Source organism: Pithys albifrons, chromosome 8, assembly GCF_047495875.1.
Source record: "Pithys albifrons albifrons isolate INPA30051 chromosome 8, PitAlb_v1, whole genome shotgun sequence".
NCBI classification, from domain to species: Eukaryota; Metazoa; Chordata; class Aves; order Passeriformes; family Thamnophilidae; genus Pithys; species Pithys albifrons.
The window spans coordinates 15,484,096-15,501,499 of record NC_092465.1 but is presented as its reverse complement, the minus strand read 5'-3'; the positions used below and the strand labels follow the sequence as shown (position 1 = coordinate 15,501,499).

Here is a 17,404-nt window from a genome sequence, read left to right as displayed (position 1 = left end):
ATCTCCTTGCTTAGGCAACAGGGAAGTTATTTATTCTCAGCACTGGTGTGTCTGTACAGAAAGAAATCAACAGGTGAATTAACAGCAGAGACAACATCTCTCCTCAGAATGGCATGTCCAGCACGAAACCTCTCAGAGCACGTGGAATCACTTGGATTTCATCAATACAAATGTATGTGGGCAGAGAAGTGTGTGTGTATGTGTGTCTGGGCTTTTATGAAGCAAGATACATACTGTAATTTACTTACAAAAAGAAAAAGTTATGTGCTGAATAGCAGGTGCTTGCTCCAGTCCCAAGCAAAAATGGAGGGAACAGGGGCAGCTGCTTGGGAGTGCATGTTTTTAGATGGTTTTTTTCCTATCTAGAAACAAAGAAAGAATGAATGAGAAAAAGAGACACATTCCCTGGCTTGTTATCCTAAATCTACACAGGCATTCTTCCACCCAGCCTCAGCAACTTCATTTTAGCTCCCTCAGTATAAGCTGATCCTAAGAAATACTCAGCAAAAGCCCTTCAGGTCCCCTTGAAAAACAAGCATTTAGCTTTGCTGTCACCCAAAGCCCCATGATCCCGGACCAGTGGCCGAAGCCAGGTCCCTGTGGAGTTGGCTGTTTCCCAGCACCAGGAAAAGAAGCACCCAGGAGTGTTTTTAGGGAGTGGGGCAAGCAGATGTTTCATCTTTAGCTGTTTCCATCAATGATGCTTCCTTAGGGAACACATCCCAACTACAGTGGTATGTTCCAGGTGGGAAGCCAGGACCCTTCCTCCTTCCCTCCCTCCCACACCACATCCATATCAGGACAAATGGCTAGGCTGGGGTACAGGGGACCGGCAGGACACAAGAGGCAGGCATCAGTATTTACAGTCTTTGGTATTGGGGAAGGGGTAAAAAGAGGGGCAAAGGTTGGGCTTTTTCTTTTGACTTTTACCCACTCCCACCCATGGCAAAGGGTTTTGCCCCCTGGGAGGGGTCAGGGAGCACACGGCAGTCTATGCTGGAGGGTAGAGGAAGATGCCGTGAAGCAGCAGGGAGGGCAGGGCTGCAGAGCGAGGAGCAAAAAAGACTGGTTCTCTGGTTTATGTTGGGTGAAAGACTAAGATAGCAGTCCCTTCTCCTTGCAAATCCCCCACCGCCTTTTCCCTCCCATAAACCCTCCCCTCCCCAGGAACCAGGCAGCTGAGGAAGGAGGGCAGTATGCAGGACCCAACTCCCGTCTCTTCCACAGCCTAAAGAGACATGCTGAAACCCATGTAAAAATCCATCACTGGAGCCACAGTGAGCCGCCTCCAGCCAGCAGGATGATGTCTGTCTACTGACTCCGTAGGGCATGTGCTCCCCGGTCCTCCTGCTCATGGGCTGTGTAGAAGAGGTGGCACTCGGGATCGCCACGGATGGTGGGTGCACCCTGGATCACCTTCCCGTGGATGGGGTCCACACACCAGCACTCGCCACGCTGCCCATTCACCGACATCTTGCACTGCATGAAGAGGGACAAGGCAGGCATCAGAGTCAAGAGGGGGACAAAACAACCGCCTTTCCAGATCCACCAGCCAAAAGCCCAAACACTGGCAGAGGTGGGTTTTCTCCAGTGATCTGGCACTAGTTTGGATTTAGGCAAGATCTATGGATGCCGTACTCAAACACCCCAAAGTCTATGCTGCACCAACAGTGTTACTTATCAATCCAGGCTGAGGGCTGTGCCAAGGACCAAGAAGCCAATTTGAATGAACCAAGAGGACAATTGTCCCTAAATGCATCACCCTCTGCCAAATGTGGTTAAAAGCACCAGAGTCAAAAATACCCTGGTGAAAGAGGGATGAGACAGACTGACAAAGGAAGTGTATAAGCTTCTTCTCACCTGCAGATTAGGCTAAACAAACTGAAATATCAGATTAAGGCCCTCAGAGCCAGACCTAAACACATTTCTAAACATGAACTGACTCTGTTCCAGCATGGAGGTAGGGACCATGGTGTACTGGACCTGGATTTTGTCCTCTCAGTCCTATTAGAGAGAAGTTTCTTGCCCTAATTATCATCCACCTTCTGCCCTGTAGGGCTACAGGCACTTTGAACCTGACATTCATCCCTCCATCCCCAGCATATACATTTCGGAAAAGGGTGTAGTGAGAGATACAGAGGTTACTCCAGGGAGGCCAATCTCTGCATGCACTCCATGAAGCTGAATTTAAGCAATCTTCTACAGCTGTTCTGAGGTCAAAATGCAGACTTTTTCCTGGCAATAAAAAAGCACAAAAAGAGAGAAAGAAAAAGCCTATGTAGTACGAGAACACATCCAGGCACCCTCCACCTGAGTACTGGCCCATAGGAGGTGGGAGCAACTGAGAGTGCTTTTGTTGGCATCTGGTTTTTAGCAAATTCAAAGAAGCTCAACTCCAGAAACCTAGATGAAGGGAAATGGGTATCACTTCACATTTGCCTTGTTTTCCCTCTGCCAGGGAGGTGCAGGGAAGAAGAGAAAGCATTTTTTGTCCTCTTTTTCTACAGTAGTGACCCATCTGCACCTTTCACTGCAAGCTGACTTGTTTCCCAGGCACAAGAAGCAGCAGAGACTGTCTTTTCTTTTGTAGCACATAAAGCATCACTGCACTGTCTGAACTTCTTCCCCAGACGTTGCTTATCTCCTTAAAGGCAACTTGTCAGCTCTGCCCCATGCAACTCTTCCAAGTGTGTTCATGCTGGAGGATCCAGCCAGCCCATGGGGCTCTTCAGAGGGAGATGGAGGGTGAGAGTCCAGGTGGGACAGAGATGAGAGAAGGGACAGAGGGAGATTATCTCCAAGGACCATACTTTTTTTTATAATGCTCCTGATCAAGGGGTAGAAGTAGGCCTGAGCAAAAGGCTTAGCCATGAAAACAGCAGGTTTTCTGGGGTCCCCTCCGAAAGCTCAGCTATGAGGGATCCTCATATCCAGGTACTATTCACACAAAACTGCAGTCAACCCTGGACAAGCCAGTGTTTTGCTGTTTTTCCTGGTGTTTTTTCCCCATGCCTCAGCCACTGACACCTGGTGGTTTTGCACAGATAAAGCCAAGAAGCCAGAATTCAGTTCTGTGAGTCTTTCCTGGGTCCCATAAATACCTTCAGAAGCATGCTGCACCCCAAACCCCACCTTATCCGGAAAGAATCCTTCCTGGAGCTGTGGGACCAGCCTTGATTTGTGGAGGAAAACCAGTAAAGTGCACTATAAAACTTCCTAACCTCAGGAGAAGCACTTTCTGCTTTGTCTGCAAGACTGATCAGGATTCAGTTCCTCTCTGCTTTCCTCCTGCAGCTAGGCCCAGCCAGGACAAGACCTGGCTCAAAGTACATGAAAATAGACCTAGACAGATAAGCAGCTCTTGTAGGGAAGAAGGGACTCTGAACTAAACAGATTCTGGGCTGCCCACAACCATGTGTGGATGTGGGTCTCATCTCCGCTTGCGAACCTGTGGCTGTAGATGCACTTGGGTGTTGCTAAACCTGTCCATGCCATGTGCAGTAATTGCTTTTTTCTCACCCCTCACATCATGTGTGCAGTATAAGCCTAGTCCTGATCTGTGCCTGTGCTCTGTGGCTGCACATGGTGGGGACAGACAATGAGCCAAGGGCTGCTGCTGGGAGTACAGTCAGCCTCAGACCTCCCGCTCTCCCCACTTGCCTGTTTGAGATTGTACAAGCCATGCTTGTCACAGTTGGGGATGTGAAGTGAGTAGAGGTGCTCCAGGGGACCTCGCTCATCTGGCAGCCGCATAGTGGATATGCGTTCCAGGACCTGATCCAGCTCCTGCTGACAAGGGGTCTGAAAAGAACACAGAAAGCAGGAAAAAAATCATCAGGGCAATGGTATCATTCAATGTCAACACTATGGGCAATGGAAACACCAGTAGGGATGAACACCTGTGTGCACTTCTTCATGACATAGGTTTGTCACTGGGTCCTGCTGCAGACTTCACCTGCAGACACCCAAAATCAGTGTGTCACAGCTGCGTGTGGACACACATATCCCTCCCATATGCCTGACGTGGCCAAGAGCCTATGTAATACCAGGTCCCAAGCTCTGGATACACAGAGGAGGACAAACCTCAGAGATGCTACCATGACTTTCATGGGTGGTGACAAGTGACATGAAGCCATGCTGGTCCAGACAGACAAAGATGGTTTCCATGAGCTCCCATAGCTGTGGTGCAGTTCTGGCCCAGAAGTGCAACTCAAAGCATGTGAGACCCCATGGAAGTGGAGGGGAAGCCCTGGAAATTAGAGTACCCAAATCCAGCCTCTGGAGGCATCCCTCTTGCTCCCAGACAGGCCAAAGGGATTTCACACCTCTCTGTTTTTGCAGTGGATGGGGGTTTTTTTCACCCTGCACAAGAGCAGCAGCAGTGTGGGAGCTCTCAAAAGCTGATGGTGCCTGCACCTTATTTGGCTCTGTTTTGCCTATTTCTTGGAAGGCATGAGGACTCTCTTTTAAAACCCCTTTCTGTCCCTGTCTTCCTACATATTAATGCTCCATATATTGCATATATCCATATATAATGCTCCACCTTTGGGGTGGGTTTCCATCTCCATCTCCATCCCATTTAGTTGCCTTGAGCAAACTGCCCACTAGAGGGAAGCCACGGCCAAGGTCTGGAGGGCGCGGAGACAGGGACAGGCAAGAAGGGGACAGGGAGGACTTAAGAACTCACTTATGTGACAGTCGCACAGCAAATCCTCGAGGCTTGTGCCCCCCCCTTAACCTGGAATGAAGCTGCTCTGCAGTTCCTCTCTAACCCCCAAATCCCCTTGGACCATCCCTAGCGCTTGCTTAGGGGAAAAAGGGTATGAGAAAGCCAGTCCATGGGCAAAGGGCATGCTGCACTCCTGCAGAGGTAGGTGTTGAGCCAGCAGGAGCCCCCTCTCTCCCAGCTCTGCTGCCAGGAGGTGAAGCTGCAATAAAAATAATGCCTCCTCACCAGCACATCAAAGTTCATCAGATGGTGTGCTCAGCCCCAGCTTCAGGCCAAAACCAATGTTTGCTTTTCCTTTTTTTTCCTCTCCCTGCTTTTTTCTTTCAATCTCTTTAAGACAGTTTATTGCAGATGTCACTAAGGCTTTGCATTCAGCATTTCCCAGTGAGCCCACAGCTGCACCCCCACCTCCAGCTCCCCACACCTCCTGCCTTTCTCACCCTGCCCGTCGACAGCCGTGACTTTTTCGAGTCCTCGTGGTTGTGATGGGGCTTGCCAACTTTGCCCATCTGCCGCTGCTGCTCATTCACCTTCTCCCTCATAACTGCCAGCTCCTTCATGCCTGTCTTCATGGGCTTCCTGCCACCAGCTCCGCTCAGGATCCCCATGGTGCCATCCACATGGTTCTCAGCAAGGATGCTCTCAGACCGGTCATCACCATTATCTGCAGAAGACAGGGCAGACAAGGAAAGGGTCCAGCTCAGTCAGGCACTCTCTCTCACATGTTCATCCTGCCCTGGATTATTTTCAAACATGGCTGGTTACCAAGCCATAAAATGTTTGCATGCAAAAATTTCAAATTGCACTAGCCCTTTCATCTGGAAGGTGAGAATAGATCCTTTCATTCTGAAGCTATTACCACTCTAAAAGACAGTTTAGAGAGCAGGGGAAATCGCTGCTGGAGTTCTTTCTGGTTTTCCTTTGACATTCTACTTCTCAAGAATGTAATTTTCCCATCACAAATCCAGTTGGATTAGGGATGCCAAGTGTACTTCAGCTCCAAAACTTAAAACCACAGTGATTATTAACAATACCTTGAGTCCATCAATCATCCCCCAGAGTATCTCCAGGAACACTTAGTCAATATTCATGTGCTAAAATAAATTCTCAAGCCTGCTTTCAAAAACACCTTGCCTCTGTTCTATGGCCACCATAACTTCCCTTGGAGATCCTGCCATTTCAGTGATCGTCCATGCCATACCATCTTTCCCACTGTTTGTCATACACTGTGTTACTCATTTAGCTTCTACTTCTGCATTTGGCCACTTCTGCTGACAGTGGAACAGTCTCATCTTTGCCACTGCTGCAAGCCACAAGATCGCCAGCTAGTTCAGTCACTTCAAAATCAGAAGAAATCTGGGAATAAACACCGGACTTCTTCCACCTCCTCTGCTCTCTGTTTTATGCATTTTTCCAGTTCACTGGGAATTTCTGAGAGCAAACCTTGCCAAAGCAAGATACAATGGTCACGATGCTGCAGACACCAGTCCTTTTCATCTTTGCAGTGGCAATGAGGACAGATCTCAATTCCTCCTTGGTCCAAAAGCCCAGAAGGTGAATGGTGATCCCTCCTTGTTGCCTGGTCTGATCTGACTGAGCAAGCACTGTAGCTGAATCTGATACTGAAGGGGGCTCTACCTTAAGCTGAGGCTTGGACCAAGACCTGCAGAGGTCCTTTCCAGCCCAAATTCTGATTCAACCCACACATGCGTGTCATCTGTTACTGCAATAACCCAGGCTATGTATGTCTCTGTTTATATCTCTCTATATAAGAGCAGCTCCATAGCTACCACATCAGGGGACAGACCAGGCCATTCTGGTGGTGGTGACAAACATGGAATGTCTTTTAGCATATTTCAAGGGAGAACTGTAGCAGCCAACCTCCCAACATCAGCATTCTTTCTGGCACGTCCAATTTCAGCTTTCCAGCATTATGGAACTCAGGCACTCATATAGAGGTAAAGAAATCACATCAAAGTGTGCACGATGCAGGGCAAGCAATGCTTTACCTTACATAACAATGCTGAATTTATGTATTTCTCCTGCTTCTCACAAGACAAAGCATGAAGAGCACTTACAGATGTTAACACTTCCTTTTTCCAAAATTTGCATCATGATGTTTTGTCAGGGCATAGCTCTACTGTCATGATAGAGACTGGAAAATCGCAAGTGTTTTATTTCTGCCACAGCTTTTTAAGCTCTTTCCAGGTATTACAACCCCAAGCTCACAAAGGAGAAACTGCAAGAGTTTTATCTGAACTTACTCAGCAAATGCACAGCTGCGCCTGATGGCAAGATGGCCCAAATGGGTTGGATCAAAGAGCCCCTCCAGCCCAGCATGCCTTTCATGAGAGACCATCAGCAGCTGCTAGGGGACACACCAGAAGGACCATTCCCTGTATGTGATGCAGAGCAGCAATACAAGCACTTCATGGCTGAAGACTGCATCTGACCCACAGGATTTAAAAGCCACCAACAGACCCATCTCTCAATGAATTTGTCCAGTATCTTTTTCCACTTCTTCACCATTTTGGCCTCAGATATCCCAATACTGGGATCATCCCACTTCCAGAAATACTAAATGCATTGGGTCTGCAGGTTTTTAGCTGCTTAAGTAGCAACTGAAAAGCAAACATGGGGCAAAACCAATTTGGCAAAGCACAATACTTTCCTTAGTATTGATTCCAGATGAGAACTGAGACCAAGTTTGATAGCCAGATGGGCGAGCTCAAAGTCTAGGCTGCTGCCTGGTGATTGCCATCTGGCCATCATCCTAAGAGCCAGACAAACAATATTTTGAGCAGGAATCTTCTGTTTATACACCAGTTTCCCTGTTAATTAGAAACACATAGAAGAGAGAAGGCCATGAGGCCGCCTTTAGAAAGGATCAAATAAAAAAGCACCATGAAGAGATGGGCAAGGCTGGCCAGGCCTTGATCCTCAGTGAGCTGCTTAAGAGAGTTTTAGCGTTCTGACATCTTTTGTGCTCCTCTCCTTGGTGTCCCACCAAGTTGTCAACAACAGCAGAGCAAGCACAGCAGCAGAGCAGCTTCTCAGAGACATGGCAGTCCTCTGCTTCACTCAGAAAAATGATGGTACAAATTGACAGAAAGGCAGCAAACTGGAAGTGGTGCCTTCCCTCATCAATTCCTGTTCCTTCCTGCTTCCAACGAAAATATACAGACATCTGCCCAAATAAGCACTGTGCTAGTAAATGCAGGCAAGCTGGTAAGCCTCTTGTCGGCTGATTCATTCACAAAACCTGCTTCTGATAATATTTTTGCTCACTTTTCTCACTTTCCAATGCTAACAAATGTCAGCCCAAAGAAAACCACCAATGGGAGTGGAGTGTGCAAGCCAATGTGCATGAACACACCAAGGGACAGCAGAGATTGGTCTTGGCTCCCCAGGCACCATCACAGGAGCAAGACTGGATCAGAGGCCAAGAAGGTCTAGCGGCTACGGACTACAAGCTCTCCTCTCCAAGACCAAGTCACCCATGGTGAGCCATGCCTTCACCTGCTGCCAAGCTGGACTGGTTCACCTGGGGCTGATGCCAGAGCCCCCCACAGCTTTTCCCTCTCCCAAATCCAGTGTTGCTCTTAGAAGCTGTCCTGACTTGACGCTTCCAGGGATGGTTCAGTCACAGAGGAAGGTTGTTGAGACAGAAGAGGCTTGTCCCATGTGCAAAGCACCAGCATTTCCTTTGGGACAAACTGCACGCACAGCCTCGAGGAGGCTGAGCATCAGGTGTCATGGACCACATTTCAAAGAGCAAATGGGCCAGATAGCAACAAGAATAGTGAAGAGGTCAAGACTAAAGGTCAGAACACAGAGCATGCCATGAGCCAAACACCACCTATTACAGCCAGATAATGCTTTATAATGCTGCCCAAAAGCTGCAAGTCATGCATACTTGCTTATGACTATCTATGAACTAATGAAGCCACCTACCAATCCTACTGGCATGGGATGGGCAGGTATATAATTGCCTCAAGATACACAACCCTCATCTGTTTGTCATCCTGGCTAACGCCTTTTTGCTGACCCATTTCAGTTCACACTAAATATATCTGTAAGGAAGTGGTGCCAAACTCCAAAACAATTATGTTTTATAGGTCTTCCATTTTCCTTTGGCATGTGGAAAACATCTCCTGTGCTATTTTGGATCAAAAGGTAGAGAGTTTTGTGAAGGGTGGGACAAGTGTGGCAGGAATCTAAGCAGATAGCTTAGTTCTCCTGAACACTGATGCTGAGCCCATGAAACACCTCTCTCCTTGCCAAGAAAATTATTTCTTTATGGCCTTTTTCAAGGAAAATTCCCATTGGTTTCAATGGGGCGAGGACTTGGCTGAGGAAAAAACATGTTCAAAAGGCCATCAGCTTACATCTGTAGGGAACTGCACAGTCTCGCCAGTGTTTTCAAAAGCGGCTACCAATTTCCAGTTCTAAAATTTTCGGGAATCTGGTTTGAGACCTCTAGAAACCCCTGACGAGACAGCTGAGAAACAGAAGAGCTGAAAAACAACCTGCCACTTCCAGAGCTACAAGAAAAAAGTACGATACAATAACCCGGCAGCTGCCTCAGGTTAAAAATGTATCTTTATCCCTTTGAAGAACTCTGAAGTGTATGTGGGCTGCGGGACGGGATCGAGCCAGTAGCACTCACTTAGCACAGGAGGGCCAGCCTGTATCACGGGGAACAAGCACCATGCCAAGGGCCGCAGCCGCCATCCCCAGCGCTGTTCTCTCTGCACTCACTTTCCAATTGACAGCTTGCCCAGAGGGTTTCATGTGCATTTTCTTATCTGCCCGGGGTGTTTGCATAGCGTTCAAGCGCTGATTAAGGTCCCAGACCCACAGAAAGTTCCACCCAAGTAGCCTTCCAGAGCCCTGACTGAAGTCCCACTAACTGGGAGTCCCAACTGTGTCCCGGGCTGGACCGGGCTTACTTGTACCTCGCTCTCGCAGCAATCGCAGCCTCCGCTGGCCAGCACTTTCCTTCTGAAAATGCCTGAAGGCTTTGCAAGTCAGTAATTACTCTAAGGAAAGAAAGGTGGTCATCCTGGTTTGCACATAGTTTAAAAAAAAAAAAAGAAAGAAAAAAAAGGCACAGAAAAATTTGAGAGTGCCGCCCAAAGTCGTGCGAGGAATAAATGGGGAAATCCAGCAGCCCAAGTCCTGGAGTGCCACTACACGGCACAGGAGCGAGCACAGCTGGGGCTGTGGGAATGCAGCATCCATCCATGGAGAGATTTTTCACCCTGAGCAGCGGTGTCCATGTTATCTTGGTTTGTTTTGGGGGGGGGGGGGGGCTCTAATACTTTAGATTCTTGTGTCCACAAGTTCTAACATTTCAGGATAATTTAAGTGCCTGGTTTGGGTTTCGCTTGCCACTTTTTATTTTAAGGAGCAGAGCTGCCTGTCCCAGGCTGCCAGGAACCCAGCACTTGTCCTCTGCAGCCAGAGGCGAACCGAGCCTTTAAACCTGAGCTTTCATATGCACAACAGCCACGGCATAACAATAGGAAAGGTGAAGAAAGAGTTGACAAAGCCCGACTGCAGCCCTGGTGACCTCTGCCTCATTAGTCTGGGAAGTACTTTCAGGACAACCCTGGGCAAAGGTTCTTGTGCAACAACTCTAGTGTGTGTGGTTTTGACCTGGAGCTCAGATACCGCAGAAAAAGTTTGCTTCACTGCTTTAAAAGTTAATTTTAAATAATTAATAACAAAATAATAACAATAATATTATAATATAAATAAATAGTAAAAATTAAATATTTTAAATGACATTTCCTCAGAGCAGGAACTGCCAAAAAAAAAGTCCTCTGGCCCACCCTACCACAGAAAGGACCCAGGGCTACAGCGACCCCCTCATACTACCTCCTGCTACCCTCTCCTCATCCAGTTTTGCACAGGCAACATGTGGATGTTGAAGCTATTGTTTTGATTGCAAAGGACATACAGCCAGCATTACTGAGTAGCTCAGAGGTGTTTGTGCCATCCAGCTTTCAGGAGGACTGGCAGGAAGGCTGGTCTTCCAAATCGCTCAGAAACATAGGCTTCTGTGAGACACAGATCAGCTCAGAGGAACTCTCAGTCTGCTAAAGCACTCCTGAGGGCTGCTTCCTGGGACCCTCTGCCTGCCTGCTCTCACAGAGTTGTTTCATCATGCCAACTTGATCAGTAACAGTGAGGAACTGCACATCACAGCCAGAAAATTCCTGCATCAGACTCCAAGAACTTGTTTTACCACTGTGATAAGCTGTCCACAAAGCAATCTGAGATCCCCTAGGGCTCTGCAAACACCCTTTTTTTTTTCCTTTTTTTTTCTTTTTTTTTTTTTGCCGTGAGATCTTTTCAGCCCATCTCTACCAGCAGGGAGGGCAGGCCTGGGGAGGGAACGGTATGTTCTGGCCAGGAGTTGCTTAGCAAGCTTCTGTCCCTGCCCTGAGCAGCTGGCACCGAAGGGGTGATCCAAGGGGCACCTAGTGCTTTCCTTTGACTCAGGCATCCTGCAGGAAATGCTTTATGCTCCTCGGAAGTGACAGGGACACTGACTCGCAGCAGCACAGCTTTCAGCAGCCTGCTTTGCTCTCTTTTCTCTGCCTTTTCCTAGTGACAGGGGAGTTCACCTTTCCCTCCTCCTTCCATATAGGTTCAAAGTCAGAGAAGAATCTCTTACCAGTGCACAGTGCCTTGTAGCACACCTGTGGCCCTCTGCACACGAACTCCTCTGGCACTGAGCAAGCACAGAAGCAATACTGACGAGCTGATGTCAGATGAGGAAAGTACAGAGTCCCAGATATCCCTTCCCCTGGGTTTTACTTCAAACAGTCTTTTGGGGGGATTTTTTAACCATATTTGTAACCAGTTTCCCAAGGATAGAGAACTTGTGCAAATACACAGCCTGCCTCTGTGTTTCTGCATGTGCATGTTTGTATGACTGCCTGTCTCCCTATTAGTTCTCCTCCCCCCTCCCAATATATCTACGAACTTGTCAGCAAATGCCAAAGGCATCTCAAACAGCAATACAATTCTAAAGAATAGTAAATTTCCACCATTTCATGGAAATGTGCAGCCAGGCTGAAGAGAGAGAAAATAGCAGGGGTTGTTTTGTTAGCTTTCTTTCCAAACGCTTTGACTGATGGGCCGTGTAGCACATTATCAGCCCACTCTGTGCAGACACAGTGAAGCACAAACTACCACTGGGGAAGGTCTGCACCAGTCCTCCTCCTGCCAGCTGTGAGCCTGCACATGTTATTTGCAACATCCTGCTCCCTCCCGCGTCAGCTGGCTACTCTATGCCAAAAACTGTTAGTGAAAATGCTGTTTAGGACCCTCAGAATGAAGGATAATGTTTCAAAGTCGCCTCCTTTACCAAAGTTTAACTTGCAATCCTGTTTTTCTTCCACCACATCTGAGCACGGAGCTGCTGAGCACCCCAGGGCACACCTACAGCAGAGACTCTCCAGACTCACCTAAAAGCTGAGGCTGAAAAGCCAGAGGGTCTCATCTCACAGCTGATGACAGTGGTTTTGTGAGTGTGCTTAACCTCAACATGTGTGAAGGCAGCTTGCTCAGGGAAAAGACCCTAACATGTCTGGAAGGTTTTGCTGAGTGAGGCTTTGAGCTCCCTGCCACCATAAAAGCATTCCCCCTTGCTAGTGAACCATATCCCAGTCTTTTCAACACGCTCCTCCGATTAGCCCTCTGCAAAGCTGCAACCTTCCCAGCAGAACCAAATGAATTAACTTGAAAACACTTCCAAGCTTAAATTAATTGTACGGCAGCTTCCCAATTTGACATTGACCCCATCTGTAAAATCCCCAGAGTAGTCAGCACTTATTCATTAGGGGCTTCTTCCTGAATGAAACATGCCATTAAATCTTACCAGGCCAAGTCTGCTCTCCTTCCTCAGTCACTCGCCTGCATTTGTGTGGTCTTCACTGCCCCAGGCACCCCAAAAATCTTGCACCAACTTCTAGTATAAGCTTGAGTCCTAAATCCACAGTTCCTATCAATTTCTAGTATGAAACCAGACCACAAAACCACCTCATTCGTTCCCTACAGGTTTTACTGCTGCATTTGAATTACCTTCATTTTCCCAGTGGAAACATGGGCTGATCTCTGATCCCAAGTCCAAATCCACTGGGGCTTTTGCATCCCACAGTCTAGATTATGCAAGCACAGAAGAGCTTTCCTTACCGCAGCCTCCATGAGGGTGCCTGCATGTTAATTATCTAGATGATCTCTGTTTGGCACTGGGCTGCTTCACCTTGCTTTCCTGCAGGAGAGATAGATGCTGGCAGAATTACAGGAGCTGTGAATCTCAACAAGGCTGATTCCCAGCTATGACATTGCAGCCTGCCATGAAGGGCTGATGAAGGACTTATGATCTGATGGACACACAATCACAAACAAGAAACTCTACTCCAAATTCACACCAAACATTTTAGAAAAAATCAGAGAGTATACAGGACCTTTCCTGACTATTCTCTATTTAAAATGATTACTTCTCTAGGTGCAGGCAGCAACAAGCAAACACTGCTGGCGACAGACTGTCAAAAATCGGTTTGAACCTCAACAAAGGAAAGATGTGCTACTAGAGGAAGTGCTCCCAACTGTGCCCTGTGATGCCTATTCACAACCCCATCAAGATCAATGGCTAGTGGGGAAATGGCTCCGGACACACCATGACTAGAGGAGCCTATGGCAGAGGAGTGAACCATCTGGGAAGGCTGTGTGCAGCACAGCCAAAAGTCTGATCGTTCACCCTGCAGAAAGGTGGAAAAGCCTCAAAATCAGGAAGGAAGGGAAAAAAAACCACAAACCCACAACAAACCACAAATAAACCAAAAAATACTTAAAGTCCCCAAAAGGTCAGAGCAGTGCTCCACTCTGCAAGTGAGAGCTATCTCTCATCTATCTCTGGTATTGCTTCACTCCCTTCTCAGACACACTGGCTTCTCCAGTCTATTATGCACACAAATGGAATGAACTTCAGTCATTTTTATTACCAGTTTTTAAATAACATCTCACTTTTCCACAGTAGATTTTCCAGACGGCAGCTCAGTCCAGGGCTCCCCTCACCACCCACCCAAATCTCACTGTGCATTTCCTCACAGTCTGACTTTTTCAAAACATACTAATATCACAGTAATTCCTTCCTACCTTCTCAGAAACCCACCAAGTGTCACCTCGAGGTCTGCTGGACCTACTGCCCTCCCCCTCCCCCGCCATGCGGCTCCTGAGCCACGCACCAGCCCTCAAAGCCAACTCTGTGTTGGCTTTTTCCCCAGAAACCTGCATTTCCCAGGGATAAAGCACAAGTGCCTCCAAATAAAACCAGACCACTGAACTGTGAATGGAAAGAGGCAGTATCTGCTGTAATTTGAGTCTTTTCTGCCCACCAGCATCTCCCAGCTGCCTCCAGTACTCATAACCATTATCCTTCCATTCTCATGAGGGCTATTACTGAGTTACTATATCCCACAGTTAAGGCACTAGTTGAGCTGCTCCTAGGTTGTTTGGGATTTTGTCTTCATTTGATGTTCCAACTAAGTAACATTGCAATTGTTTCAGGTTATGTCAAAACACTGTTCATGTGGTTTTGGGGCAGTATTTCACTCGGGTTTGCAGTCACTTTGCTCAATTTCTTTAACCCTTATTTTATCCTTCTCCCAGCTAGGGGCAGAGGCAGAATTTGAATGTTAGCATATTCCATGAGAACTGAACCTGGTCCTGCACATGCATTTATTATGTACGTTTACTATTTATCTTACTTTGTGTATTTACAGAAACAAGGTAACTGCCGCTTTCTGAGCATGAAGTCTTCACTGATATAACACTGCTATTGAAATAAACAGGAGCTTTGCCCAAATTAAGACTTTGCAGATTCATCCCACTGCTGACCAGCACATGCACATGTGCCCCATGAAGGGCTCAGACTCACGGACAGACTACCAGAAGGCAGCAATTTACTGCACACAGGCTAATCTGTAAGAAGTTTGTGGCATACAAGGGCCATGCACATGTAAGTAATGCAAGTTACCTTTACGGTCTCAGTGACTTCCAGCCTCCAGAGTCTACAGCATGACCACATCAATGTCACTTGGCCTTCAGAAGGGGAAGTTTCCTCCCCACAGGTGTAAGGGAAGCAGTGCCAGGCATCCTGCTGCTTCACTCTGATGTCATTGCTTTGGTCTCTTGCCTTTATAGAAGAAGGGGCTGGATCTCACTTTGTTTGCAAATGACTCTCTGTTTTGGGCCACCCATGAAGTTACCCAAGCTCCAACCTCAGGAGTATGCAGACTCCTGCTGAGCAAAAGGCAGGAAGAGAGAGTCATAAAACTGTGGTAGAGGAAGGAAGAAAAGAAAGGGGAACACCAGTAGGCTGTATTCCCAAGGAGGAGAGAGGCATTGCAAAGCTTAAAAATCGGGCCACAACAAAACAGTGATGGAGACAGATGTGATAAGCCAGCTGAACAACTGAAAGGGAAGCTGGGGTGTGCAACAGTCAGCTTCCCACTCAAAGAGCTCCAGGAAGCATTCTGTGTACAGCCAACCAGCACGCTCAACACCAAGTGCCCTAGTACATTTGCCATGCACCTGATCTATACAGCACCCCTTTCCTGGTGGGAGGATCTGGATACCACGTAAAGGCTTGGAAGATAGCCAGGCTTGCGGCAAAGAGCCCTTGAAAGGTGTGATGTTCCCCAGGTGACTGTCCCATGCCTTTATAAACAAGCCAAATAGTTAACACTGAGCTTCTGCAAGGAAATGCAGAGAATCCCCTGGCTTCAAGAAGGACTAGTGTTCTCATGGAGTTCACCCCAAAATGCCAGACACCTTCAGCTGGTTTGTAGCATACTGATGTTAATGTCCTTCTCCAAACCAACCCTGCACATGGTGGGAGCCTGCACAGGTGAGCCTCCCCAGCCAGCCACTCTGCAGCAAGTGTTACTCCACTACACTGCCAGTGTTGTACAGCACGTGAATAACAGGTTTTACCTGGCCATTATGTATTGTATTTTTCAATCCCCAAATTTGCAAAGCAAAATGCAGCAGTCATCTGAGGGCACGTAACACCCCAGGCACAGGGTCTAAGGAAGGAACACATCAAGGGGGCCACCAAAACCTCCCAGGAGCCCTAAGGTGGGAGGTTGTCATTAGATAAATTGCCTTGGAGCATTGTAATTAACCCACTCACACTGCTCTCAGATAGACCACCACAATTGCAAAGCTCTGTAACCACAGCCATCCCAGAGGCAAGGGGGAAGGAGCCAAGGAGACAGTGGGAAACACCAGCCTCGAGCAGCCACATACGCTCCTTTTCATCAGTTCCCAGAACAAAAGCGCTGCTGCGCTATTCCCCATTGGGAAGCAACGGGCACCCACACCCACCTCCATTGCACTTTGTCCATAAAACTCCACTTCATTAGAGCCACTGTTGCCACATCTGTTAGTGCTTTAAAGCACGTACATCTGGCTTAATTGAGCACTTGACTTTATTGCTGTTTTATCTCCATTTTCTGACCAGGCCCTGGGGAGAGGGTTTTGTGTGGTTGAAGTTCGCTTCTTTTTTCCTTCCTCCTTTTTAATTTTGTTTTCCACTGAAATCCCACCTGAAGAAGGAACAAAAGCCCTGTGACAGCTGCTTACATGCTCTGGGGCTGCTTTGAGCAAAGTCTCCTCTCTAGATAATGAACCCATCCTAAAAATTCCGGTTTATGTGCTTCAAAGCTGCAGAGCCCCAACACCACCAATCCTCCTTTTCCTCCTTTACCACTCTCTCCCCCCTCTAAAAAAAACCCACCAGAGTTAGTCGTGGAAGGTGTTTCAGTATATGCCATAGAGAAAAGAAAGAAAAAAGATCTTGCTGCCCCTGCAGTCTCTGAAACTTTGCCAAGTTACAACAAACAGGAAACGCAGAATCAAAACACAGCCCCCATGTCCCCCTCCATCCACCCAGTGCAGCCTGTGCTGGTGCCAGCTACCGCTCACAAACAATTGCTCTGCAAGGTTCCTCTGGCACATCCTTCCAGGTGGCCTACACAACAGAAAAGCCCAGCTCAGGAAGCCTGCTTTCAATGCATGGGGTGCTTGAAATCCCTTCCAGAATGTCCAAAGGTCCTTCATGCCCACCAAAGAGGGGAAGACAAGGGAGAGGTTACCTGAAAGCCCCTTTGCCAAGTCCTGTGCTAAAAGATGCCCATTTCCCTGAGAGACAAGAAGTCAGACTCCAAGTAGTTGGGAACAGAAAGGATCGCTGGCTGTAAAGCTGGCTGCTTTCCCACTCAGCCACCCCAAGTATTTCCCAGCCACTGGGAGAACAGGACTGGTGCCACCTTAGGGAAGGAGTTAGGGCACCATCACTGGCCTACAGCACCCTCCCAGGGTCCCGTGCCCAGCATCCTTCCACAGCTTTCAGCTATGATGTGGCATGGGCAGTGCCCCAGAGGTATTTCTCTCAGTGCAGACTGAGGCTGGGAGTGCTCAGCAAGCAGCCTGCCTTTCGTGGAGTACCAAATGCACACAATTAGGCTACTTAATGCTAACACTGGATGCAACTCACACATGCAGCCCAGAAACTCTGTACTTGCTAAAAGCAGGATAACCTGCTGAAACCAGGACTATTGCAGCTTCAGGGTAAGTGGCTAGATCAAGTGATGC

General features: G+C 47.9%; 1 protein-coding gene across 4 annotated transcripts in view; it reads right to left on the bottom strand.

Moving 5' to 3' along the window:
- Positions 1 to 5: 5 nt before the first annotated feature.
- Positions 6 to 17,404, bottom strand: part of IGFBP2 (insulin like growth factor binding protein 2) — a 58,099-nt gene continuing 40,700 nt past the window's right edge. For all 4 annotated transcript variants that reach the window (XM_071562647.1, XM_071562648.1, XM_071562649.1 and 1 more), the window contains 3 exons: positions 5,170 to 5,393; positions 3,661 to 3,801; positions 6 to 1,479 (listed from right to left, as the gene is read on the bottom strand). In XM_071562647.1, the coding sequence (XP_071418748.1) occupies positions 1,312 to 1,479; positions 3,661 to 3,801; positions 5,170 to 5,393 (533 nt within the window). In that variant the 3' untranslated portion in view covers positions 6 to 1,311. The remainder of the gene's footprint in view (positions 1,480 to 3,660; positions 3,802 to 5,169; positions 5,394 to 17,404) is intronic.